Here is a 20,005-nt window from a genome sequence, read left to right as displayed (position 1 = left end):
ACAGGTTTTAGCATTACCATCATAGGAGCAGGGAAGATAAGACCTGAATACAAAGTCAGGAGCAGGAGAAGAGCCAGGTGACCTGTGGGGTATCTAGACTAGAGGAAATCTGCCACTGGAACTTACAACAAAATAAAAAAATGGGTTGGCACACCAATTTGTAAATAAATAATTACATTTTTAACTATGCATGTCGGATATGACACCACTGTGAAACTTGTAGTACTTGCAGCATCGTTTCAGGAATATGCCCTTCATCAGGCTTCATGAGTTAACCAAAAAACAAGCCATCATACAGCTTTGTAGACAGAAAAATAAAAAGTTATAGCTCTTGAAAAGCATCGATGAAAAAATCACTCAAGCCTGGAGGCCCAAAATAAGCAACGTCCCTCCAGGGTTAAATAAAATGATAGCTTCTTGTGACACCCAATTATATACCTCATCCTGTGACATCCCCCCGCTCTAATACAAAACACCAGTGATTGTCTATCCGCTGTCTCTATCGTCATGTCCTTCAGTGATTGTCTATCCACAGTCTCTATCATCATGTCCTTCAGTGATTGTCTATCCGCTGTCTCTATCATCATGTCCTTCAGTGATTGTCTATCCGCTGTCTCTATCATCATGTCCTTCAGTGATTGTCTATCCGCTGTCTCTATCATCATGTCCTTCAGTGATTGTCTATCCGCTGTCTCTATCATCATGTCCTTCAGTGATTGTCTATCCGCTGTCTCTATCATCATGTCCTTCAGTGATTGTCTATCCGCTGTCTCTATCGTCATGTCCTTCAGTGATTGTCTATCCGCTGTCTCTATCGTCATGTCCTTCAGTGATTGTCTATCCGCTGTCTCTATCATCATGTCCTTCAGTGATTGTCTATCCGCTGTCTCTATCATCATGTCCTTCAGTGATTGTCTATCCGCTGTCTCTATCATCATGTCCTTCAGTGATTGTCTATCCGCTGTCTCTATCATCATGTCCATCAGTGATTGTCTATCCGCTGTCTCTATCGTCATGTCCTTCAGTGATTGTCTTTCCGCTGTCTCTATCATCATGTCCTTCAGTGATTGTCTGTCCGCTGTCTGAAACATCATGTCTTCTCTTTCTGAAACTAAATCTTTCTAAAACGGAGCTGCTTGTGTTTCCACCATCTACTAACCTTTCTCATCATGATGTCTCCATCTCAGTGTGTGGTACTACCATAACTCCTAGGCAGCACCCCCATATCTGGATCGCCACACCAATACCTCTACCCTGTGCCAGTCACTGCACTGGTTGCCCATTCCCTTTAGAATAAATTGTAAACATATTACGCTCACCCACAAAGCTCTCCACAGTGCTGCACCTCCTTACATCTCCGCTCTCATCTCTGTCTACCACCTGTGCTCTATGTCTGCCAATGACCTTAGATTACCATCCCATATTCTGAACCTCACACTCCCGTCTCCAAGATTTTTCTTGTGCTGCACCCCTCCCCTGTAATACGCTACCTCAGATTAATTCCCAACATTCACAGTTTTAAGCATGCCCAGAAAACACATATTTTTAGACAGGCCTATAACATTCCCAAATCTGACTACTTTTCTTGCCCCCCCCCCCAATTACCTTAGTCATTAGAACCGGACCCCTTCATTCAGCAGTATCCCGCACACTCAATACACCGTAATGCACTTTATATCTGTCAGGGTATGTTCACACGAGGTCATTACGTCCGTAATTGACGGACGTATTTCGGCCGCAAGTACCGGACCGAACACACTGCAGGGAGCCGGGCTCCTAGCATCATAGTTATGTACGACGCTAGGAGTCCCTGCCTCGCTGCCGGACAACTGTCCCGTACTGTAATCATGTTTTCAGTACGAGACAGTTGTCCGGCAGCAAGGCAGGGACTCCTAGCGTCGTACAAAACTATGATGCTAGGAGCCCGGCTCCCTGCACTGTGTTCGGTCCGGTACTTGCGGCCGAAATACGCCCGTCAATTACGGACGTAATGACCTCGTGTGAACATACCCTTATACACAGACACTGGCTGGTGAACGGCTCATGCAGCTTTACGTTACCACCCCATGTGTATAAAAGATGGCCGGACCATTGTACTTAACAAGCACTTTTACATTTTGTGTTTCCCTTATTTCCTCATAGATTGTAAGCTCTTTCAAGCAGGGTCCTCACTCCTCTTGTTTGAATTGTTAATACGTTTTGTCACTATGTAAGGTCTGATATCGTCTGTACAATGTACCCCATGAATTGTAAAGTGCTGCGGAATATGTTGGCGCTATATAAATAAAGATTATTATTATTTTTATCACTATTATTGCTATTTACTATTTTTATCATTATTATTTATTATTATTATCATTATTATTATTTTATTTTTTATTCTTATTATTATTATCATTATTATTATTATCATTATTTATTATTATTATTATCATCATTATTTATTATTATGTATTATTATTATCCTTTATTTATTATTATTATTATTATTATTATTATTATTATTATTATTATTATTATTATTATTATTATTATTATTATTATTATTATCCCATGCATCAGAATCTAAAGCTGTGAGATCCAGGTAATCCATTTGCACGGGGGATGAGAGCTTCAAGCTACATTTCTGCCAGTTATACTGTAAAATCAATGTCTTCTATGCTTCAGTACACAAACTCTCAGCAACCATGGACTTATATGATGCGATCCCTTTGTTCCCGGACATGGAGTCCTGGTCATACAAAACACAAGACATCCAGTTAGTTACATATTTTCTGCAATACATTGTCTGAAGCGCAATAAAGAATCCCTGGTTATGTGTCTCATACATATTATACCATTAAATCCCAGCACCCCACCTCAGCTGGGAGCCATTCTGACATTCAGACCAATATTTTACCCCCTCCCCTCCCCATTTTAATGAACAGTCAAGCTGTAATATTTTATCGTGACAGGCTTTGTGTTGGCTTCATGCTTTTATTGTCCCTCGCTGATCATGATCACGATGTACATCATCTCGCCACTATTTTATTGTCTGCATCCTGTGTTCTTATTCAGCTGTTGCTAAGCAACAAGAAACCGATGTCTGTTTCCCTGATCTATAACACGGTGTTAATATGCAGGAAATCGTGCAATCTGTGTTGATAATGTGACTATTTTTAACCAACCAGAACCGTTCAGCGTTGTATTGCTGGCTGCACCTGATTTTCTTATAGCTGAAGGAGCCTGGATACAGTGGCTGAGTATTATCTGATGCAGCTCGGCTAGGACACATCAGAGAAACCATGGTTGTTTTAACTACTCCGAGATCACCTTGTATTAATGAAAATAATGGGAAAGAACATGTGCCCTTTGAATGGAGCGTGGAAGAGGATGATCATGGCAACAAGTAAACTTTTATTTTAATATATATATATACATTTATATATGCTACACATGGCAAACTTAGATCTGCTACATTTGTATATATACTTAATATAATACACACTCATACACACTATATATAAAATTATACACACATTCTACATCGTATACAGGCACATATATACATGCAATTCACAATTTATATCTATCTATCTATCTATCTATCTATCTATCTATCTATCTATCTATCTATCTATCTATCTATCTATCTATCTATCTATCTATCTATCTATCTATCTATCTATCTATCTATCTATCTATCTATCTATCTATATTATGCATTTTATATATATATATATATATATATATATATATATATATATATATATATTCTAAGTTACAATATAGGAAACAAAATGTTTGCAAGATTTCAGAGTTTTCCATTAATATTATACAAATTTCATACTGTATCCTCCTTATGTTATTTTTTGCATTTGTTGCTGTTTTTATGTATTTACTAAATTGGAAACAAAAAGCTTATTTTAAGGACACGGTTGCAGTTTATGTGCAGAACAGAGAAATGTTTGAAATGTGCAAAAATTATATATATATTTACATTGTTATATTATTACTTTACATTTGTTTTTTGTCTGATAATCAGTTTGTCAATTAGATTTAATTAAGAAGCGTAAAGTTAACATCTGTTTTCAAGACAAAGGGACCGCCAGAGCCTGTAGCTTTACTACAGTGTGATAGTACTATGGCCTCAATGTGCCACGTTGCCAGCCTTGTGTTAGGAATGTTTATTATTGTGACAGCTTGGCATGATCCCACTGTGGATTGAATGGGACATTGTGCCTCATCTTTTAAGAAATTGTGACCTTATTTGTATTGGCGTTGCGTTTTACTTTTTTTCTTCCATTGCAAATGTGATAATTATAAACCGTTATAATAATAATAATAATAATAATAATAATAACAATAATAATAAAAATGCACAAGATGTAAGTTCTGCAGACACCGCTGTAATTTCAGGTAGCTTTACTGTTAGTTGGCAGCGCTCTAAAATATCTATCTATCTATCTATCTATCTATCTATCTATCTATCTATCTATCTATCTATCTATCTATCTATCTATCTATCTATCTATCTATCTATCTATCTATCTATCTCATATCTATCTATCTCATATCTATCTATCTCATATCTATCTATCTCATATCTATCTCATATCTATCTATCTATCTATCTATCTATCTATCCATCCATCCATCCATCCATCCATCCATCCATCCATCCATCCATCCATCCATCCATCCATCCATCCATCCATCCATCCATCCATCCATCCATCCATCCATCCATCCATCCATCCATCTATCCATCTATCCATCTATCCATCTATCCATCTATCCATCTATCCATCTATCCATCTATCCATCTATCCATCTATCCATCTATCCATCTATCCATCTATCCATCTATCCATCCATCTATCTATCTATCTATCTATCTATCTATCTATCTATCTATCTATCTATCTATCTATCTATCTATCTATCTATCTAAATTAGGTTTCATGAAAAATACACATTCATTTGGTACAGATTGAGGGAGCACTAATCTTAACATCCACAGTCTTTAACGAGAACTGTCAACATCATTGACAGAAGGAATAAAGGTTCACCCTAGTGATGTGTGAGATAAAGTAGAGATCATGGGGGCTGGGATTGCTCTTTGACGGACACTAGTCTCTCTCCAGCCTGAAATGGCTGATAACAGGGAACAACAGATTGCATCAATGAAGAGAGGCTGCAGATTAGGGGTCCCTTTATCCTTTATATGATTTACTTCCCTGCAAGGACTATTTGTAATAAATAATTCTATGCACTGGGTATGATAGTACATATGCGATCCAAATCATACCCCATGTTATATCTTATAGTAAAGAACTATTTGCATTAGGGCTTATTGCAAAAAATTGCATTGGAACAACACAAAGTAGTCAATGGATTACATTTTATTGGGATGAAAGACAGACAGTCCAGAATGTCGGTACCTTTTATTAGCTGTGGTCTCCTGAGTCCTATTTTACTACAGGGTCATTAGGGTTAGGATTAAGTTGGCCATAGACATTTAACATTTGCCAGCAGACTCCACCAACAAGGTAATGTCTATGGGACCTGTCTATAGGATCTGCTGACAAGGTGATATTTTTGGGGCCCTCTGCTGAGAACTGCCATCAGGGGCAGCAAAGAGCCAACAGTACTTCTTGTTCCAGTCCGATTCTTTTGTTTCCCCTTGTGTTGTCTGACAGCCGCTTATCCCCCTGCTGCTATAAAATAGTTTATATGTTTGGCTAAGTGTAGAGGAAGGAATCATACTGATAAATAACAGTCGAATAAAGAATACTTTATACTATAATAATAGCACTTCGTAAGTCGTTGTCATGAGCCCTCATACCCCTGTAGATAGTTTAAGAATTGCAAAGTGATATTTGGAGCTGAGGTGGCCGGCCTGCAGTTTGCTTATGGTATGCTGGCCATAGACCATATCTTTTTTCTATAGCATGCCCAATAAACTCAGCTGAATGGACATATTATTTCTATAGTAGGGGAAAAGTGTCTGCCAGACTCATCAGATGCTGTTATTGTCATATCAAATAGAAATTGGCAAGATTCGCTAACAAAAATCTTTTATCTATGGCCAGCTGTACATGGAAGGGGAAGAGCACATAGTGACAATTTTGCTTTAATTATCCTTGACTTTCTGCTGCTCCAGCAGGTTTATGGCAGTACAATTGGTTTTCCAATACATGCTGATTGCTGCTACTGTTACTAAAGCAACAAGCTCCAGTAATCCTTCTATATGGGTTGTAGTAATGAATATGTATAGAATTTGAAATGGTCTACCTGAGAACTGTAGCCTCGCGCTGTGGCAATAAGACATTATGTAACAGACAGTAAACAGATCGTACCCTCTAAAAGTATGGATGGAGGATGTAATGTTCTCAAAAGTCCTGCCTTCAATTCCTGCATGGACAATGGATGAAGCAAGAAGTGTTTATTATATTAGACACCAGTGTCCTAAGTACATACCACGTGCCTATATATCATGTGCCTATATACCATGTGCCTATATACCTATCTGTCCTACCTGCATCAATGGCTGTGCATTCACCTGTGCCTCTGTGTCCTGCCCTACAGTCACTCACATGAGAGTTATTCAGAACACAATAAATGCCCAGTAAATCACTATTTTAACAAGCGGTAAAGCTGCATACTTCTACACGTGACCACGGTTGAAAACCGTACGTAAATTTACGGACAGTCCGCAAAAATGGGTGTTTTTTTCTGCCGAAACTACATCCGGCAGAAAAAAGTACCGTCAGGGATTTTTCTGCAGTCTCCCGGAACTTTGCACTGCGCATGCGCCAAAATGTACATGCGCAGAATCTAAAAATATGCAGGCCAGCCACTGCCAAGTGAGGTCAGTGCCGGGAGTGGACCAATGGCGTCACCTGACATGAGGTCAGGTGGCTCAGGTCAGATGACTGGACTGTCTAGTCCTGTGACATCACCGACCCCAGTCAAAAGTGATGCTTCGCCGCATGACCACCTCTTCCTCCTGACAGTGAGTCCTGTCAGGCAGAGCGGAGAGTGGTAGCGGTATGCTACCACTCTCCACTCTGTTTGCACTAAGTACAAAGGAAGGGGGCGCTGTGTGGCTATCTACAAGGGGGGCTGTGTGTGGCTATCTAGAAGGGGCTGTGTGGCTATCTACAAGGGGGGATGTGTGTGGCTATCTACAAGGGGGGGGGCTGTGTTTGGCTATCTACAAGGGGGGCTATGTGTAGCTATCTAGAAGGGGGGCTGTGTGTGGCTATCTACAAGGGGGGATGTGTGTGGCTATCTACAAGGGGGCGCTATCTAGAAGGGGGGCTTTGTGTGGCAATCTACAAGGGAGGATGTGTGTGGCTGTCTACAAGGGGGGGGCTGTGTTTGGCTATCTACAAGGGGGCTATGTGTAGCTATCTTGAAGGGGGCTGTCTGTGGCTGTCTACAAGGGGGGCTGTTTGTGGCTATCTACAAGGGGGGGCTGTGTATGGCCTATCTACAAGGGGGGCTGTGTGGCATTATCTACAAGAGGTGCTCTGTGGCGCTATCTGCAAGGGGGGGCTGTGGTGCTATCTACAAGGGGGGCTGTGTGGAGCTATCTACAAGGGGAGCTGTGTGGCGCTAAAAGGGAGGTTGTGTGGCGCTATCTACAAGAGGGGGCTGTATGGCACTATATACAAGGGGGGCTGTGTTTGGCTATCTACAAGGGGGGATGTGCGTGGCTATCTACAAACGGGGTGCTATCTACAAGGGGGGCTTTCTGTGGCAATCTACAAAGAATGCTGTGTGTGGCTGTCTACAAGTGGGGGCTGTGTTTGGCTATCTACAAGGGGGGCTATGTGTAGCTATCTAGAAGGGGGGCTGTGTGTGGTTGTCTACAAGGGGGGGCTGTTTGTAGCCATCTACAAGGGGGGGCTGTGTATGACTATCTACAAGGGGGGGCTGTGTGGTGCTGTCTACGAGAGGGGCTGTGTGGCGCTATCTGCACGGGGGGCCTGTGGCGCTATCTACAAGGGGGGCTGTGTGGAGCTATCTACAAGGGGAGCTGTGTGGCGCTATGTATAAGGGGGAGCTGTGTGGCACTATCTACAAGGGAGGGTTGTGTGGCTATCTACAAGGGGGAGCTGTGTGGCACTAAAAGGGAGGTTATGTGGCGATATCTACAAGAGGGAGCTGTGTGGCACTATCTACAAGGGGGAGCTGTGTGGCGCTATATACAAGGGTGGCTGTGTTTGGCTACCTACAAGGGGGGCTGTGTTTGGCCATCTACAAGGGGGGCTGTGTGTTGTTATCTACAAGGGGGTGCTGTGTGTGGTTATCTACAAGGGGGGGGCTGTGTGTAGCTATCTACAAGGGGGGCTGTGTGGCGCTATATACAAGGTGGAGCAGTGTGTGGCTATCTATAAGTGGGAGCCTATGGTCCGCAGCAGAGTTTTCCGCAATGTCTGAACTAACTTTCCTAAAAATGTATAGAAACAAATGTAAAGAACGGCTGCTGGAGAATTCCACTGCGGACTGTCCGCAGCCGAATTCAACAGCAATTCCACCACGTCTGAACCTGCCCTTAGACCCACAATACATTAGATTCCTGTTAGTAGGTTTCAGTATTTTTGGCAAATGATTTAAAGGGGTTTTACCATGAGAGACATTTATGACATATCCACCTCTTGGACCCGCACCTATCTCTAGAACTTGGCCCCCTAAACCCTGTTCTCCCTTTTTCTGCTCCCTCTGCCTCCCTGACCACTTCCTGACTATATGGTCGGGAGTTACAAAAACAGCATTAGTTCGCTGAGCTACCCTGTTTCAATAACTCCCAAATTTGTGAATGGCAGTTACGGAAGCAGTGAAGCGAGCTATGCTGCTTACGTAACGACCATTCAGTTCTTTGGGACTTACGGAAACAGCGTAGCTCAGCGAGCTATGCTGTTTCCTAAGTCATGGTTGGAATTCACCTGCTTCTGCTGCAACACAGAGTGGCAGAACAGGGTTTAGGGGGCCCTGTCTTGTGGATATGTCATAAATGTCTCTCATGGGAAAACCTCTTTAATGTGCAGTGAATTTTCAAACAGCTCTAGTTCTTTGGGGACAAGCACAACAGCCATGTTTGATTTCCACTACAGATAGGGGCATAACAATTAACAATGAGGTCCCATAACAAAATATGAAGTGGGGCCCGACTCCACTTAGTCCACCTTCACCAGCACGTGAGTCCAGGACATGACAGGCTAATGATTAGGTTGTTTCCATTCTGTTCCTTGTGTCTTTTCCTCCATTTCTTGGTCTCCCATCGATCTGCATTCAATTTCCCACTATCCCCTTCTATAATCCACAGTGATCACTAGCGGCACTTCACCTCAGACTGGTGAATGGTCCCCTTGGCTGTTGGGCACCATAGCAGTTGCTATACCCACTACCTTGGTACATGGCTACAGATCTTGCTTTGCATCAGCAGTCTAGAACATTTTACCAGCCATCATCCCTTCCATTGCTGAATGTGCCTGAGGGGGATCTGGGGGGATAACTGCAGGTCAACACAACTTTCCGCATCATCCTGTGTCCTTGACCTTCTAAATGGTGCAGTGACATAACTATAGTAATTATTTTGCTATTAAATTATGGAAGATGTGGCATTAAAATCTCATGTTTGTAGGCTGATTACATATTAATATGATAGCAGGAATCTTGTGGGCTAGTAACGCCAGTAACAAGGGAAATAACAAGGGAAATAACATTTTCTCAATAGATAAATATGTTTTATTGCATGTTACAAACTTTGTACAGCTTCTACAGCAGTATATAGAATTGCCACCCTTTACAAAACATATAACTTATCATATCAATAAAGGAGACTAGACATGGACCGCACATATAGTGGATGTGCGGTCCATGTCTAGTCTCCTTTATTGATAAAACTTATCATGACCACTAGGAGGCGCACGTTAAAAAAATAAGATGGCAGGTGTGCCAAGAATGCAGGCATTACATTCTGAGAAGTACAAGAACACAATGGCAGGGAAACAACCAGAAGGATTCGAAAGATTGTTCCTCGTTTTGCCAGGATGTCTTGGAAATCAATCTGTTGTATTTTTTTATTTTTTCAGTTTAGATTTTCTGATAAACATTTCATGGAGCTGCTTGATTATAACATCTTGGATAATGTTTTCATCTCAAGATCTCAAGAGACTTATGAGAACATAAAAGTATATGACTATATTTATTTTCTATACTGTGGATGAGCTTTTGGAATTTTCTTTGTATTGATGACTGAGGAACCACCTAAGCTGCAAATATCACTTTGCATTTCTTAAATTATCCATAAGCATATGAGGGATAATGACAATAACTTGTTCTCAGAGTGGCATGGACATTGGACCTGCAAAGTTTTCAATCGCAAGTAGGCAACTTATGCGTTCCTCTGTAACATAGGAAAACAGCAATGCTTTAAGCGGCTTTTGCAAAAGAGCGATGACATCATAATAATGTAATCACTATATGGTAACCGTATATGTAGGTTCTATACAGTATGTTGTGAAGCCATTGGGTGTTAGGTGGTTGGCACCTTGTGCAGGTTAACTTCCCATAGAGAAGAAGGATGGGTGAACCCAATTCGGAGCCACTTCCTTCATGGGCCAAATAGCAGCTGCCTTTGCTGCTATTGCTATTGGAAACTCAGCATTTTTTTTATAACTCTCATTCTCTTCCTATTTGACAACTGCTCCAAATTATTTGTCAGTAGATATATCTCAAAATGCAGATATGACAGCAATGTCTTGGATTCCATCTTTACTCTTGCTAGCCAAGTTGTTTTGTTATATTTTTAATGAACATCCTGGAATATTTAAAGGGGTTGTCCAGGTTGGGGGCTATTTTTATACAGATGACCTATCCACAGTATAGGTCATCAGTATATGATCGGTGCCGGTCCAACACCCGGAACCGGCACCGATCAGCTCTTCCAGGTGCCGGAAGCTATTCAGGATCAATGAATAGGAGCAGAGCTGCAGTATACAGTGGTCGGAGCCTTCTGCTTCCGGCACTGAACCTGCAAAGCTTCTGGCGCCCGGAGGCAGCCAGAACAGCTGATTGGTGCGGGGTCAAGGTCGGACCCCCACCGATCATATACCGAGGACCTATCCTGTGGATAGGTCATCAGTATAGAAAAGGGCCCCCAAACTGGACAACCCCTTTAACAGTCAAATCAAGAGCAGGTATCAGTGGTATTGTCTATTGCTATCACCTATATTGACTCCAATGACATATCTGTCCATCCAATGAAAAAGGATAAAAGTGACAGAAAATGTCCATATGCTATAAAGCCAATAACAGCTTCAATGTCCTATCTGGAAGCAAAATACGGCCATCACAGCTAACTTATGGATGCTTCTTGTTAAGCTGACAATGGTAAATGAGTACTTGAAATGATGACGCAGTCAAGGTACTGAGATCTACCACCAAATCATCAAGATTTTCATTACTCAGAATGCCCGAGATTCTTGAAACCCTGCTTGATGCATACTCATGTAGAAATACTACAATTTTATTCTAGGAAGAGCAATCTTCAAAGTAAAGCATTAATGATGATAAATCAATAAAGACTCCATTCTGACTGATTCACTATTCCTTCCTAGCAAGTGCATCTTAACCCTTTCATTTCCAGATATTCAAGAGAACTAAGACGAAAATGAGCGGAGTGAAAAAAAGTAGGTAGACAAAGGATATTTATTGATGGTAATAAGAAATGGGTGAGAGATGGAAACTACTGATCAGTATATATAGAGCAAACATGGCATGGTTTAGCCTTAGTTACTCCCTTCAGGAACAGACTTAATTGATCCAACTTTGTCCTTACCATTCGAATGGACAGGAAATTTCAGGTCTACAAGGGATGATACTTATCTTCTCGCAATTGTCTACTGATAGCCAGGGTTGGAGCCTACCTGTCAAGTTATAGGGGGTGCAGACATGGCCATCATGTATGCGACATCACAGTGGGTCCCCTGTCTATTCCGCCTTTCGCTTTACAAGGGACGATCATGGGTGCTTACATGGGTCCCCCAAGCCTAATAGGCCCTTGCATATGCTCAGGTTTGCCTGGTGCCAACTTCAGCCCTGGATGCCATAACTGGACAATCAGGGGCGTGACTATGAAAGACTGGGCCCCATAGCAAACTTTTGACTGGGTCCCCCCTCCCCTGGGTATCACACAACCCCCCTTGTAGATAGTTCCTCCCTATAGATTCCGCCACATGGCGCCCCCTATCGATAGCACCATACAGCCCCCTGTAGATAGCGCCATACACAGCCCCCTGTAGATAACGCAATACAGCCCCCCTGTAGATAACGCCATACAGCCCCCCCTGTAGATAACGCCATACAGTCCCTCTGTTGATAATACCATACAGCCCCAAACCCCCCCTGTAGATAACGCCATACAGCCCTAAACCCCCCCTGTAGGCAACGCCATACAGCCCCCAACCCCCCCCAAAAAAAAACATACATGTGTGATCGCTGGTAGCGATAAGGAGAACGGGACTGAGAAACCTCGGACCTCCGGGGTCTACGCAGCTCAATAAAAATTAAAGAAGCGCTGGTCACGCATGCGCACAAGTGCGACCGGTGTACAATTCATTTCTATGGAGCTGCAGACAGACCCCGGAAGTCTGAGGTTTGTCATGGAGAACTTCGGGGGACTTTTGGTTCCCCGTTCTCCTTATCGCTGGGCATCCCAGCGATCCCACATGTATCCCCTATGCTGTGGATAGGGGATGCATGTCTTTTGTAGGAACAACACCTTCAGTGGCATCGCGCTGTAGCAGCCATAGCGGCTGCTAGTGGAGCCTCCGGCCATGGGGGGGGGGGGGTCTGCCGGCGGGCGGCACAGCCCCCTCATGCGGCGGGTCCCGTAGCAGCCACTACAGCTGCTACAGCGATGGTTACGCCACTGTGGACAACTACCCCTGTGCTACATAAGAGGACAGCAGGCCTATATGTGGAAGATCAGTAAGATATCCCGCTAATTGCACAGTGATGTGATAATCTTTCTATTCAGACCTAGCTCATTATACAAATTCATATTTTTGTATTATACCATATAGAAATCTTGTATAGCATGATGTCATCACATATGCCAGAGTGCAAAACTGTTGGCTTTCAGGTGGAGAGACTTGTATAGGGACCTTTGGTAGAGTCGGATAATAAGGAGGCACACCAGTACCCAGCAACTGAAGGCAAGCCCCTCTACCGCTCCACAAAGGGGATGCGGCACAGCTGACACCCCTGCCATTTGAGACTTAGCTGGTTTATCGGTTGAACGTCTCACATGTGATGTCACTGTGCAGGTGTGATGATGTCATAAGTCCCAAACTAGGAATCCAGAGTACTTCCAGTGCACATCTACCCACAGCGGTACTCACACAACATGGTGGTACTAAAATGATGACATCTTATGATGGGGCACTGCCCGGCTACATTGAATGTACAACTAAGTAATAAGTGAAAAAGGGAAAATTATTATCCCTCCAAATTTTGGTGGAATAATAATTTTCCATTTTTTATCCTAATATATTAATTAAAGGTTACATTTTACGGTGTCATCTTTTTGATCAGCTGATTTTTTTCTGTGATTTCTATTTTGACTAGATAATCACTGACTATACTTTTGGCCTGCCAAAGCCGCTATATTTGTTTGGTTCTATGAGCATAAGTAATAATAACATTGTCTTGCTTATATTGACCCTTAATATTTTTGGGGCTTATTGGAGGAAGGCTGCTCAGATGTGGGTAGATTTAACTTTTTTTTTTTAATATGTTAAATTATATATTAATTCTATGGTTCTTTTCTATATGCTGCTGGCAGCAAACTACGTTATTGACAGACAGTTTATCAATTTTGTTCCCAAATCCTAATGTGAGTCATCCACTTTGGTACAATTTGTACCAGAACGCTGGCTATTTCAATATGTGCAGCAGAATGTTTTCTTGTCATGAAAGGGCCATTATCTTCAGTGTAATTCAACCACTTTCTCAGGGATTCCCTCCTCTCATCATCACCGGTGGGTGGCTGAGCATTTACACTGCTATTTCGGAGAGGAAATACGTCAGGAGTCGGACATTTCTAAAATAACCACAATAGCCATGTCATTTAATGTTACGCAGTATAAAAGTGACTATAATTTTGCAAGGCACGCCCAGTAATACTAACTTGCATTTTCCAAACTGCATCTCAGCGCCCTGTGTTCATACAGCTGTGCATTATTCATCTGCTGTAAATAGGAAATTATTCCATGCTGGGTAGCAGAACATATACAGATCCCCTTTGTGTCTTTTTTATTGTACGTGCTCTAGTGTTTTTTACTTAACAAGCTTCTTATTCTTCTCTAAAATGTTCTAGGATTTGAAGTGACAAGAGGCCTGCCTACGTATGAATATAGTCTTAAGAAACATAACAGAATTACTCCTATGTTTATAGGAACATAAAAAGCACGAAGGACAAAGGATATTTTTTTTTGACAGATTATCTGTAGTACGCACCTTGTGCCTCTAGATGGCAGTGTACAGTACAAGATGAAAGCCACAGCAAAAGTATTAAAAAGCATCTAAAAAAATCCACCTTTGCATTAAAATCACCCCTGTACTTCAAAACCTTTCACTGGATTGGGGAGGTTTTTATTTTCGGAAAGACCCTGTTAAACAGAATTCAGTTTCTTCAACCCACCAATGAATTGGTTTCCTGTCAACAGTTATAGTAGAGTATTTAAAGATGAGCCCTATATAGCATAAGGGCAGTCTGTCATTTTGTATTTGTCAAACTTTGGAAGGTGTGGGGGCAAAAATACTTTCTGAGTTATGAAATCGATATATTTTAAGCATAAAAAAACTATTTCTATTAAAGCACCTCTGTGCTCGAATAATAAAATCTTCATGTTCTCATGAATGCCCCTGTTTTTTCTAGTCTGCACAGTATTTTAGTATTGTCCAGCAGCAGTGCTCCAGAGCTGTCTACCTATTCTAACTGGACACCAGAAGTTGCAACTATTGTCAGCCATTTTGGAAGCTTTGGAGAATTGTCTTAGGTCACATAGTCACTGAGCACACATAAAAGTATAAAAGAGGGATGTATCATAACAAGGCAGATTTGGCATTTAGAAGTTTACAAAAAGTCAGTGTCACCCAGATTTCTCAGAACCAGATAGGACAAACGAAACTTCAGAGCAGAATTGTTAACAACTTGAAAGAAGATGACATTTTAAGGACTTTTGCTGGTGACCAAAGTCTCAGTGTTGTCACAGTAGCATAACAGGCTTGCTAACTTTGCTGGAAAGTCTCAAACAACATATTCTTTATTGCAAAAGTCCTGTAAAGTTGTAACAGCTGCTAACAGTTCAGTAATGATCCTGCCATTGGGAAAAGCATCGGATTACAGCCATCCACCACAGGTTATTCTGGTTTGCTTCCTGAAATTACTTTATGAGTGTAATTAAGACGTATTCTCTTTCCACTTTTAGAAACTGACAAATAAACTTAAATTAAGAACTCATCCAGATTTATTAGTCTTTTTTACATAGATTGGTAATTAAGGAATCCGGGCAGTAGGCAAGTATGGTTTGTACTTAGGCCTCATGTATACGGCCATATTACGGCATTGTACAAGATCTCAATTGTAGTGCGGCACCCATAGATATCTGTGGGGCTCTAATGTACTTCCACACGCCTTCATTTTTTTATGGGGGCGCATGGAGGTTTTTTCTGTCACATTTTGTACATCCCACAGAAAAAAATTATGCCGTGCAGCATTGCTTCTAGGGGAGAATATGTCCATAGTATGGGAAGTATTGATTCTGCGTGCTGCAGTACAGGCAGGGGTGTTACAAGATACAGTCGGGCCCCATGCCAAGCTTCATACCCCCTCCCCGATCGGACCCCTCTCTTGTCCGCATGGGGTCTGCCGTAGTTACCTAACATTACTATTTTTGCAATTCCCATATATAGAAAAATAAGTGTACACTGATCTGGAACACAATTCAGATTCTGTATCTTTAAGCACTAGAAAGGGATGTTGTCTCTAACACATTCCATGATAATCAGAATTCTCTACTGTCAGCAATGGTGTTGTTGTATGTGTGATCACATTCTTCTAGGTGCAAGCGAAGTGTCTGTAATGAAGCAGAGTTATAACCGGAGACCTATAGCGTTATAGCTTTTTTAATTTTTTTTGTACAAGAATAAGGTTTCAAATAAATATAGGCCGCATAGGTACATGTAAGAGGAGTAAACACTGTGGTTGAATTATGGACATGTGATTCTACGAGTTTCTTTCCCTGGGGCGAAAAGCTTTAAATTGAAGGTAATTTCTTCCTAGGACACAATGGGACGTGTGATCAGGGGATAGCGAAAAGGTACAGACTCTGCAAGCAAAAAATGTAGTATTCCAAAAGAGCATACACACCTCAGGCTGGAGCAGGTAAAGACAGGTGCAGTCCAAAGTACCGACAAATAAACTACTATAATGTGTTCTTTGCTGCTCTAACAGCCTGTATCTAAAAGACTGTTAGATACTCCGTAAGCAGGGTTAAAGTGTAGAACAGAAAAGGCCCCACTAGGCCCAGGGCTGTCGACTTTTCTGGGGAACATGGCTACAATTAGGGTACCGGGCTGTGTCATTCCCAGGTGCCATGTTGTGGGGGGTCCTAGCTTCACTAGAGCAGAAACCCTTGAGACACGCAAGTGTAGGCACGAAGTCATGTGTCTCATGAGGAAGGTGGAGCCTCACCAAAAGGGAAAATAAGGTGAGAATGTGGGCTCCAAAATGTTGGGCATTATTTAGTGAATGGAGAGAGAGTCTTCCTACCATCTTGCAGCCTGAAGGAGGGCCCGGAATACGTGTGGAGTAAAAGCAGTCGTCGGCCACCTGGATTACAGTGTTGTAGATGTTCAATATTCGAGTTGCCAAGTGGGGCGGAGGTCGCTAAGGCCTGCTGAAAGCCGAATTTGGCAAGCGGTGCAAGAGACGCTGAATAGGTCCTTGGTGTATGCAAGAGTTAGGAACGGGGAAGTCAACACCGCCAACTGGTGTAAAAAGTTTTTGTTGACAAAGACTGTGTTAATGCATGTGTAACGTTGAAAGAATTCTGCCTCTCTAAGAGAAGTACATTTCCAGTAAAGATTTGTTTGTTGCATCACACGTGTCTGTGACATTTAATCCCAGGTAAAAGGGGGTTGGGAAGTTTACCAGTTGTAGACTATTCTAACTGCTGCTAACCAAACACTTTCCTGCGCGTGTGGCCTGGTCTGCCGATGTCAGACTGGGCTGCCGGTTCCCCGCCCCTGGGCCCCATTACACACACACTGCTGTTAGAGGTGGTGCGTGTAAAGAGAACTGTCCCAGCCGTCAGAACAAACAAATGACAATAATAACCAGATCAACAACTGCAGAAAGATTTTAGAAAGAACAAATCTGAACCTGTAGCTAGAAATGCAAGCTGGAAGGAGAAGGAAAGAAATCAGGGTCAGAGGGGCTGTGTGTAGAGTCGTAGCTACGTTTGCCTTCAACAGTGGCAAAAATTCAGTTTGTTGCCCTAGGTTTGTGTCTAAATACCCATGTCAAGGCAAAGTGTCTTATTGGTGCCCCCTGGAATCCATTACTAGGAGCACAAAGCCCTCCAGCTCCCCCATAGTTATGGACCTGGCTGTGAGGGAGCGAGAAGTTTGTCAAACAGAACGGTGCTCCTCAATCTGATGTATGAAGGGATAAAATCCTAGTTTTACCTCGTGGCCCAAATTTTGACAAAACCTTCCTCTACATTCGAACAGTATTGTCTTCAATACCCTCATGCCCATGGCCTTATTATCCAAATTTACTCATACCTCATTTTGCACCCAAATACATGTAACTAAGTGGTAAGCTGATCTGGGATCTACTTTGACGGATGAAGATTTAGTACAGATTTGGGATTCTATTAAAGTGCCATCTACCCTCTGATATTCAAAACCTCTTTCAAAGTTTCATTCTGATGGCACATAGTCCCAAATGGAATTACTCACGTGATACCAGGCTGCTACCCATTCTGCCTCAGGTCCCTAATATGCACTGTGTTGAGATTATAATTTTCAGGTCTGTGGGAAGGAAATGTTCACATCCCTCATACTTGCTGGAAGATTTATTTGATACCTTTGCATGTTTCTTTTGCCATTTCTTGCAATTGATATCATCAGAGACAGAGAGTAGTAGATAACATCAGTGCACATGCTCTTATGTGAGCTGAGGAAATACATATGCATTATATACAGTAACTGGCTGGCTGACCTTCTTGGAATGGATCCACCTCTGGCCCCAACCCCCAGGCTTGTAACACAATGACGACCCTTCCCTTGACGGCATTGCTTGTAGAGGAGGAATGCTGAGCCATTTCTGCAACTTGTAATGTAAAGCTCCAGCTATCATGAGATTTCATACATAGTTAATAATGTACAATTGATCTGCAATGTACATAGTAGAGTCAGTGGCAACTAAGCAAACATTGCAATGTAAGTTTGCTAGAAGAAAAGTAATAAACAAGGAAAACATTAAGGTTACATTCAGACGAGCGTGTCCGTTTTGCAGGCGTAAAAAACGCAGTGTTTTTCCTACATTTCATGTCCGTGTGCGTTGCGTATTAGCATCAGTGTGCTTTACGTGTGGCATGTGTTCTTCACGTCTGTGCAAGCAATTAATTTTTTATATATTTCTCTGCATTTCTTTGTAACTGATGCGTGAAACACGGACAGCACACGGATGTCTGAGAAAAAAGAGATGATCACAGCATCGGAGAAAAATTTGATGTAGTATAATGGGTGCAAGCCTTACAGGAACCTGATCCAAGGTTCCACAAATGGAGACAGCAAAGTTCAAGAGACAAGGCAGCACATCGAAAACTAACAGGAATTTATTTACCCACAAATGCAACGTTTCAGTCCAACAGGACCTTTCTCAAACATTCTTGAGAAAGGTCCTGTTATTTTTGGATGTGCTGCCTTGTCTCTTGAACTTAGCACACGGACGTCGTCCGTGTGCTGTCCGTGGTTTTCACGCACCCATAGACTTCAATGGGCGACTAGGTGCGCAAAAACGCACCAATATAGGACGTGCAGTGAGTTTCATGCAACGGACACTCGCTGCGTGAAAACTCACGCGTGTCTGAATGGCCCCATTGAAATGAATGGCTCCGTGTGCTGTCAGTTATTTCAACGGACAGCACACGGACGAGTATTACGCTCATCTGAATGAGCCCTAAGAGGAGAAGACTTCATGAAGAATTTAAATTCTTCCCTTTTCTATGAGAAAATGGACAGACTCTTTGAATTGCATTGAACATTGAACATGTTCGATCATTGGAATAGGCAAAATATTGGACTGTGCATGGCTAGCTTAAAGTGAATGTCCAACATTTAACAACATGTAGATTTTAGGTCCAATATTCTGTGCTTATTATGTTAATAATATATTTTAAATCGGTTGAATCTCTGATTTTTTGCTACATAGTTCCAAATTCTCCATTAAAAAGATGAATTTACATAAGGTAATATCAAAGACAATAAACGTAAATTTTGGGGGGGTCCAAGTCCCTGTAAAGGAGCAATGATGCAAATCAAGAAACTTGCATATTGTATCCAGATGCCCATGTTTTCCTATGTTATTGAAGCGTGCGGATTCAGTTGTTCAACATCTGCATCCAGACTATACGTCAAAACCTTGATAACCTTATGTGGTTACAGCTTTGCACACTTCTTTTGACTTGGCACAGACCAGATGTATCTTTGCTCCCTCACAAACTATACAAGGACCCTAGAACTCCTTGTATTCCCAATACAAAGCTATACATTAGTACACATGTTCATGTTTTATGATGTGATGGGTGTGTTTTTGGAATTTTTTGGCAGTATAAATCTCCACTCCCTTCTAGCGACTCACTCAACATGTCCCCGCATCCTAATGTTTTTACAACACTTCTTTTTCTAATGGTAATCGTAATACAATTTAATTGTA

General features: G+C 41.9%; 1 protein-coding gene across 1 annotated transcript in view; it reads left to right on the top strand.

Moving 5' to 3' along the window:
• The first annotated feature begins 3,064 nt into the window (after positions 1–3,064).
• The window catches only part of HUNK (hormonally up-regulated Neu-associated kinase), a 77,657-nt gene continuing 60,716 nt past the window's right edge, over positions 3,065–20,005 (top strand). The window contains exon 1 of the mRNA XM_075854537.1: positions 3,065–3,388. Within this exon, the coding sequence (XP_075710652.1) occupies positions 3,285–3,388 (104 nt within the window). The 5' untranslated portion in view covers positions 3,065–3,284. The remainder of the gene's footprint in view (positions 3,389–20,005) is intronic.

Source organism: Rhinoderma darwinii, chromosome 2 (genome assembly GCF_050947455.1).
Source record: "Rhinoderma darwinii isolate aRhiDar2 chromosome 2, aRhiDar2.hap1, whole genome shotgun sequence".
Taxonomy (NCBI): domain Eukaryota; kingdom Metazoa; phylum Chordata; class Amphibia; order Anura; family Rhinodermatidae; genus Rhinoderma; species Rhinoderma darwinii.
Note: the sequence above shows the minus strand (reverse complement) of the source record. Positions and strands in the feature narration are given on the sequence as shown.